Genomic DNA, 9106 nt, shown 5'->3' with positions numbered 1-9106 from the left:
CAAGGACAAATGTTTGTTGAATGTGTCAAGGCTGTAGCTCCCAGGTGAGAAAAATGGAGGCTTTTGACCAGCTATGCTATGTAATAATCCAGATGGAATGGGGTTGACCTCACTTGTACGTTAGAATGTATGTAGACACACTTAGAAGTTGTCATGACCCTCCAGGATGGAGTGGACCCCGTGACAGGGAAAAACCAAAGTCCACAAATCCCTGCCTGGCCATTGCCAGGAAGGAGTGCAGGTAAAAGTCTTGGGTTTCCCAAGACTCCCTCATATTCAAAGAGAATATGAGACCACTGGGAGAGAGCCCTCATTTAGAGACTTGTAAAAGTTGAAATGACACATGAGAGCTCTGCACCCATCCCCCTCCCCATAAGATGCTGGCTGAGCCAGCCTGAGTTCCAGGTGCAAGAATCCTTAGAGGACCTGGAAGGAGGGAAACCTGCTGTGACTTCAGTGAATGGGGAAGGGTAATAGGTGCAGTCCTTCCGGACATGTTCCCTCCGCCCACCAATTCCCAAGTTCCTGTGTCCCCCTTTATCGATCTCAGACTCAGGTGGATTCTGGGGACCTCTCCTTCAGAGGGCCAGGGCCAGTTGTCCTGCAGGTGAGTCTTCTCTAGAAGAGGGACTCAGGGATGTGTTAGGACCCCCGAGCTGGCTGGTTCCTGACTCTGCAGTTCATAGAAGGGAAGGGGTGACCTGCACTGCAGGTCTTATGGGGGAGTCCTGAGGCAGCCCCTCATCCTCTTCCTCGCTGTGTTCCCGAGTCCAGTAGGTGTGGCCTCAAAACCTGCCCCCCACCCCTGGCTTCCCAGCTCAAAGAGAAGAAACTCCTCCCAACTCCCTGGACCAACTGATTTCTGATCGCCAGGATCCTGTGAGTTTCTGCCCAGAATGAAAAAAACAGTTTTCATCAGATACACCACACTATTACTGGTGGGAATGTTTCCCTCCTGCTGTTCCAGTGACTTGCTGATCTGAGCCCTTTCTCCTTCAGTGGAGGCAACCTACACAGTGAGGCAATGTGGTGAGGCACCTCCTGTGGATAAAAAGCATGTAAAACCCGACCCTTCTCCCTCCATTTTCCTGCGTGTGATCTTGAACCAGTCAAGGGTGACCCTCTCTCTATGGCCTCTGTTCCTCTCAGGCTCACATCCCTTTTCTCCCAGAGATGCAGGAAGGAGGATAGTGTGTGAAGGAAACTCTGAAGAAGCCCCAGATGAAGTGACACAGTCCAAAAATTTCCGACTAACAAAACTCTGGGGGAATTTCATGACATTGGAAACACAAAGGATCCAAGGTGGAAGGTTGATCCAGACTTAGAAAGGAGGATGACAATTTACAAAGCATAGAAATAACGTTGGCTCCTGGTCATCAGTTATGCCATGAAAAGAAGGCGGTCACTGCTCACACTACTGTTGATAAATTCATTATAAAGAAATAAAACAATTTAATTCTCAGTGTTTTAAAATACTGTGTTCTAAATAAATATTCCTTTTACTGCTTTTACATTTACCTATATATATATAACCACAGCAAGAGAGTTAACCTTTTAAAAGGTCACAGGATAATCATAGATTTTTTTTCCCTTTTGATTATTAAGATTGTGTTGTAGTTTCATCTTGCACATTCATTTTTATCTTTGTTAGGGAGGAAAGCATTTTCCTCTACACTTCGACGTTCTTCAACTAGTCTAATAATCAAGTTGATATAAGACATTACCAGGAGAAAAACAAATTTAAATGGAAGCCCCACAAGCACAGTGAGACTCACGGAGAAGCCAAGCAATTGAGGCTTCTCCACGATCTCAGCACACGGAATGGGACAGAGACCCCAGACTTCAAAGGGGAAGAGGTAATTCACATAAGAGCAGGTGTTTGGTAATTAGATGCTTGTCCTATCATACAGATACATCATTCAGATAAAATTCTCTCTTCATAATAGCTTTCTTTCAGGGCCAGACCCCCTATCCAAATTCTTTTAGGTAGTTCAGGGAGAGGTAAAATATTTCTTTTTGAGTCTGCTGGGTCTTTATTACCTTCAGCTCAAAACAGTTTTCATGTCAAAGCTGCACACTCTGGGCAGGCTAGTTCTGAGCCCCTTCACCCTCTTGCACTACTGTGGTCTAGGTACAGGTATTTTTTAGCTTATGTGTTTTTTTTATCTGCCTCAATAGAATGTAAAATCTGTACCTCGAGGTAACCGAGAGAGGAATATGTCACATTCATTGGACGTTGCCCCTTCACCCAGAATGGCAGTTGGCACATACTAGATACTCAGTAATTTTCCTTTTAAATTGAGGAATAATTGACAAATATAACTGTATATATTTTAAGTGAACATGATGATTTGATATACATATATATTGTGAAATTATTACCAAAATCAAGATGATCAAAACATCCACAGCTCACATAGTTAACTTTTTCTGTGTGTGTAGTTGGCATGCTTAAAATCTCCTCTCAACAACTTTCAAGTATATAATATTATAGTGTTAACTATAGTCACCTTGAGTATATTAGATCCTTGAGAGATATATGAGCATCCATGTTCATTGCAGCATTATTTACAATAGCCAAGGAAATAATCTAAACATCCATTGGTGGAAGAATGGATAAAGAACAAGTGGTATATATATAAGGTATATTATTCAACCATATAAAGAAGAAAATCTTGCCATATGTGAAAACTTGGATGAACCTGCAGGACATTATGCTAAGTGAAATAAGTCAGAGAGAGAATGACAAATACTATATGGTATCAGTTATATGTAGAATAATTTAAAAAAAACAATTTCATAGAAACAGAGAATATAATGGAGGTTTCTAGGAGTCAGAAAAGGGGGAAATGGGATGACATAGGTCACAGTTTACAATTATCCAATTATAAGAAAATGAATACTTTTAAATGAATCAAGGAGAGAGAAGTGGGGGGCAATATTGGGTGTTGTGTGTTGGGGGAGTTTCACGTGTGCTGGAGACAGCCAAGGGACTGTGTCCACAGAGTCCCCACACCCCCCGGATCATACCAGTGTTGAGCCATGGACATTAGAGGATTTCTATCACAAGGGGAGTCCGGTGCCCCCGAGTCCATTGTGGGCTTCTGGGCTACTCCTTCATTTGTGGTGGGCAGTTAATGCGTCATGGTTTGATTTTCATCTCCTGTGACCTTTCTTCAGATCAAAGTAGGCAACTTAGTGTCACTTGGATGACAGGGACACAGTGCCAGATGTCATTCTTTCTTATTTCCTCCTGAAAAGCACAATTTTCAAAGTCTGGAGGGTGTGATGAGTGAGGAGAGTAAACTGCAAAACTTCCCAAGAGCATCTCTTTCCTTGGCCTAAATGCCATGGTGGGGACCCTCCACTTCCCTCTTAAGCTGCCCCTCATCTTTGCATCCAGAATGAATACTCACCACTCTGTTTCTCCAGTCTCCATTGGCCAGACTCTGTGCCATTTGGGTAGAGGTTGGGGGCAGCCACTGGAACTTAATATAGGTCAGGGCAATAGAAGCCAGTCCCTTTTGAACTTATGTCACTGAGTAGGACCCTATGGTGTCTTCCTAGACAGACTCCTCTACATGTCCTCTGCCTGCCTCTTGTTTATGGAAAAATTTTAGCCTCCTAAGGCCTTCCCTGAGTTCCAAAGAATGAATTTAATCAGAGAAGTGAGAAAATGCAAAAATAAAGGGAAACGTTCAAGCAGGACAAAATGATGATTGTTTAGCCATTAAAAAAAAAAAGTCCAGAACATTTAATTCCTCTTCAAGGGTTATAGATAATATTCTCAGCAATATCCTTTGAGCTGTTTTGCAGATACTGAAATTCCCATGAGGCTGAAGAAGTTCACTGTATGCTGACCAGGAGCAGGTAGATTCCAGACCAGTTGGAAGCAGAAGGTCGATGATGTTGACTCCGACCATTCAGAAGAATGTCCAGGAGATGATCATGAACTTAAAAATGCTCTTCCTCACCCTGTCTTTAAAAACCTTTCCCTGAAGCCATCTAAGAATTCAGGCCTTTAAGGCATTGCCACCTGTACTGCTTCCTTGGCCTGGAAATAATCACTGCACTTTTCTTACCACGACACGGTGCCAGTAGACTGGCTTTACTAAGAGTGGGCAAGCAGACCCAAGATTGGTTTGGTAATATTCACAGCTCCCAAAACCAGGACACCCGTGCCCCCAGTGGTCTCAGGCACAAGTCCCCAGACACGAAGGGACACAGCCCTGTGAGAGTCAGAGGACATGATCTCCTGCTCAGCTGCCATTTCCCTCCTCTCCCTCATTTTGGGCCCCACACCAGCTCCCATGGATATTCTCTGTTCTCCTCCCTTTTCCTTCCTTCAGTGCCTGTGGCCCAATCCTGCCTGGAGAGAGTCAGCAGACCATATCTGCTCTCCACCCACCCTGTGTCTACAAACCTGTCCTCTGAGATGAATTGGATCCAGTGGGACATTTGCATCAAATCTTTATTGAAGAAGAGTGACAGCTCCTTTTTTAATAGCAATATTTTAGTGGATCTAAAGTGTAACCACACCCTGTTGAGTACTGGAGGGGGCAAGGAGACCCAACACAGAGACCTGAATGTTTAAAAAGGCACAGAGGGCAAGACAACTCAGGGCAAGAAGAGATCTGTGTTGGGAGAGAAAAAAGACTTACTGGGCTTGAGGAGAACTTTGTCAGCTCAAGGGCTGGGCTAAGAGAGCCACATCGGGGAGAGCCTCTGCAGGGGACTCGTCCTCAGGACCTCCCATCATCAACTGTCACCTCTGCGAAGACCAGAAGATTCAAGATCTTCCTCCGTAACCCGAGAGGGGTTGCCCTCCAGCATTTCTGGGTGCCTTGATGGATCTGCAGGGGAATGCTATGCCTTGGGATTAATCATATTTTCCAAAATAGCTCAGTGGAATTTGAGAATTCCTTGATTTCTGCTGATCTCAGTGGAAGTGTGTCCCAGCATTGTAGCCAGGCTCCAGGTTCTAGGAGAGGTGATGTTGGTGGGCTGCAGAAAGAGAGGACTGCTGAGCCAGCTTATTCTGGAAGAGGAAATGGATGTACAGAAATATTCTAAACCATTATGCAGAGACCCGGATGCATATATTTTAGAATCTCACGTGGGATCCTGTGACTGGAGAAGGGAGTCAGGACGTCCCCCTGATGGGCTCAGAGAGCTGCTCTGACCTGGACAGCTAACAAGGTCATGAGAACATCTCACCAGGATATGGTAGAAATGCCAAATCCAGGATTCACATCAGACCCTGGGAGTCCCGCTAGGCCCAGAATTGGGCGGGAAGGACGGCATCTCTGTGCACGTATGCTCCCTCCTCTTCGACACACAGTGTGTCCCCTGAGCAAACAGGCTCTGTGTGGAGGTAGACAGAGGAGGTATCCTCTACTCAGGGGGAAGGAAAGGTGCTGGGCTTTTATAATTTCTAGAACATTCCAACACTTTGATCCCTCCCACCTCCTTGGATCTCACAGAAGCTGGGATCCCGTAGAAACATCAGCAGCTTGGACCCTGCAATTTTCCCATTTTCACTGACATCACGTGAAGTCTGTCAGCCAGTTCTTCCTAACACTTAGGTTGTCTGACAACTCAGGGGTCCTTCTGAACCCCTCACCTGAGGGAATCTACCATTTATTAGCTGGGTGGAAGTGGGCAGGTTTTTTTCCCAAGCTCAGACCTGAATCCACCAGCCTAAAAATGGGAAAGAGCAGTGAAGTTTACATTTTCTGTGAAGGTTATTTGAAATAGTGGATGAAAAGTGCTGGCACCATTGCTCACCCAATTTTTATTCCATAAACAGGCATGTATGGTTAATCTCACTCTACTGCAGCTCATTAATAAAGATGATAGTTAAAATCTCTATTGAGTACAACCCAGTTTAACCCAATTTTATGCAAAGGCCATTTATACTCAGGGTAGAAATATGGTGAATTTAATATCTCAGAAAGATTCCAAGATGGGGGACACACTTCAAAAACCCTAGCCTTGGTGGCCAGCGGTATATGAGAATGGTTTGGGCATTACATTAAATGGGGGCAGGTGGAGGCATGGAAAATTCTTGGGGATGGAGGAAGGTTCTCCCTTTTTTATGATTTTAAATTTCAAAAGAATCTCCGTGTGATATAGCCCAGGGCGGGAGACCTCCCTCAACGTGGCAGATCATTAAACACAAATATACCCTCTGAAGTTTGGGGGGGAAAGTGTTGTTATTTTTGAACGGTACTTAATATGAAGAGAAGGACAGAATTTTACTTCTGTGCCTAATGGTGTCACTTCGGTCAGAATCTTACCAAAGTTTGAGGAAACAGTATCAAAAAATACTTAGAACGGGGCCAGTGGGATTATGGTTCAGCTCCCAGGGCCCCTAGAATATGCCTGGGGTTAATTGCCATCTCGGCTGCATCCTCTGTGGGAAGAACCTAAAATAAAACTTTTACTGGTAGCAGCTGCCATGTTGAGGACAAGGTTAGAAGGGACTGATCCACATTTATTTTCCCTCCGGCTCTTAGTTCCCAAAGAGCCCAAAGTGCCCACCCTCAGTGGATCTCAGACTTGAAAATGTCTCAGCTTTTCAGCTTCTCAGCTTTGAATCTCTCAGCTTCGCGGAGCTGGTCATTTCTCCCTCTGTTCACATTCTCAGATTTAGTCTTTTCGTGGCAGTTTTCTGTCCAGATCTCAACGTTCTGGGAGGAAACACCCTCAAAGATGACACTGTCTTCTCTTAGCCACTCCTGCTTAATTTCTAAATATCACCCAAAGAAAAGTCTTTAATGTCCCTCTTCCCCAAGAGGAAAAAAATAAATATGATGCTGTTTGAGTGATTCACAGGGTCCCTTTAGGAATGGCCACCACCACACTGCCCAGCACCCACCCTTACTTCTCATTGTGATTTTGACCAGAGGTCCTTCAGAGAAGCCAGGACTTAAGCCTGGAGGGCCAACCACATCCCCAGTTGCACTCCCCTTGCTCCCTGAATAGGCTCGTGATCTGCTATGTTTCCAATATAACACCTAAGTGACAACTTGAAGCAAATAGGATTTTTTTTTTGGTTTCCTTTGGACATAACACCACTGTCTTTATGAAGCTGCTTTAATTCTGGGACATTTAATAATTTTGATTTGACCAAAGATCTCCCAACAATGATGTGTTCAAGACATTGTTTTTGGTTTTGCTTTTTGTATAACGTCAGGAACAGATAATCCCTTCCTTTTCTCACACCCGGACTGTCCATGTTAGTAAAACTCAATCCAATTTTGTGGAGTGAATCAATGAATAAATCCTTGACTCCATCCCCCACCCCCTCATTCTTTGTCTTTCAAGAATGGAGGTCTGACCCAATCAATTCATCTGAGATTGACAGTAATCCAATCAGGATTAACCTGAGGGATATTCTGGAATCTATTCAGGTAGTGCTTTCTGGTTGGAAGTTAGTCGTAGGAAAGTGGGAGGATGTGATCAGAAAGTTCTATAAAAGCCTCAAGCACCAAAGAAGAGATGCAGAAACTTCTCACTCTGGAGTCACTGCCTGGATACTCCACTAAGTCTGAGGTCTGAGCAGCCTGCCAGCTACATCAGAGCCGGTAACTTATCAAACTCAGCTAAGGATATTTTACCAATGGTAAGCGTGTTTTGAATGGTGGAATGCAGTCTGAGATGGCATGGAGAGTTTTCCTTTTCCTTTCCTTTGGGTTGAACAAATTTAAGGCTTTGGTTTTGCCTCAGAGTGTAGTTTTGCCTTCATCCTAAACATTTTGATTTGTGCTTTGGTTTATATCATTTAAGTGTCTTATCAAGCACTTTTTTCTTGTTAATGAAAAACATCTAACTGTTGGAAATGATATTTCTTGACATTTAAAGTTTTTATTCTATACACAACTGGCATTCATTTTAAAGGTATCTCCTTAATCTTTCCCAGAAAACGAACTTTGGGGACTGAAGATGGAAACTGTTCCACATGAACTCCTGTCCCCATAGTTTGGGTACTAAGTGATAGTTTAAAAGTTTTCACCCTAGAAACAAGGGGGCCAGCTTGTTCAGTTGCATGGTACAAACTTGCAAGGGGGAACTGCATTAAGCAAAGCAGTGGATGGAAATGGATGAGTTACTCATTGCCTTTCTTCCTTCTTGGTACTTGTGAGATTCTTGCTCTAGCGCCAGAAGGGACAGAGCTATGACTTTGTGCCCACCAAACCCAGACTGGAATCCAGAAAAATTGGGTTTCTTCCATTCTGGTTCACCATTGCCAGAGCATTGATTTTGGCCCTGAGTTGATTCCTCTAAAGGGTGGGGAAACAGACAAGTGTGTGCTCATGCATGGCCTGAGAACGATGCTTTGTTCCCTGGCAGTTTCACAGGATTCCTTCCAGAGCAGAGTCAGGATGAGTGTTGGGAACCCACCCAGACTCCTGGACTTAGCAGCAATGAGCCTGTTGAGAGACGAGGCGTTGACCATCTTCTCTTTGGAGTATCTGCCCACGGAGCTCTTCCCACCACTGTTCATAGCTGCATTCTATGGGAGATGCAGGGAGACCTTGAAGACCATGGTGCAAACCTGGCCCTTTGCCCGCCTGCCTCTAGGGGGCCTGATGCAGAAGTCTCACAAGGGAACCTTACAAGCAGTGCTGGATGGGCTTGATGTCCTGCTAGCCCAGAAAGTTCGTCCCAGGTGGGTCTGATCCTGTTAGCCTGGCAGGGTCTTATGTATCCTGGAAGAGACTGCTGGTGTCAGGGAGAATGAATGACCAAGGGGTGGACCAGAGGCTTCTGAAGAAGCTCAGAAGCCTTGAGCATTGCTGAGATCACTTTGGAAAATGCCTTACAAAAGTGTAGTAGTACCTAAGATGCAGGGGAACCTGAAAGAATGTGTCCTAGCCTCCTTACTGTGATGCTTAACAATATTACAAGTGAAGAAGCAGGAAGGATGGAAGAGTAAAAGAAGCTGGAGGAAAGTGAGGAAGAGAGGGAAGAGGCAAGACAGCAGGTGATGTCAGGAATGTGAAAGAAAAGCACAGATGGGAATTCTGAGTGTTGCCTAAATTCTGAGACTGTGGTTTCATTCAGTGTGTATCTTAAAGCATCCCACCCAATCTGCTATTTC

At 44.5% G+C, this 9106-nt stretch overlaps 1 protein-coding gene across 1 annotated transcript in view; it reads left to right on the top strand.

Moving 5' to 3' along the window:
- Positions 1-1041: 1041 nt before the first annotated feature.
- Positions 1042-9106, top strand: part of LOC309658869 (uncharacterized protein) — a 39911-nt gene continuing 31846 nt past the window's right edge. The window contains exon 1 of the mRNA XM_082457960.1: positions 1042-8674. Within this exon, the coding sequence (XP_082314086.1) occupies positions 8319-8674 (356 nt within the window). The 5' untranslated portion in view covers positions 1042-8318. The remainder of the gene's footprint in view (positions 8675-9106) is intronic.

Source organism: Balaenoptera physalus (assembly GCF_965194825.1).
Source record: "Balaenoptera physalus genome assembly, chromosome: 1".
Classification (NCBI taxonomy): Eukaryota; Metazoa; Chordata; class Mammalia; order Artiodactyla; family Balaenopteridae; genus Balaenoptera; species Balaenoptera physalus.
Note: the sequence above shows the minus strand (reverse complement) of the source record. Positions and strands in the feature narration are given on the sequence as shown.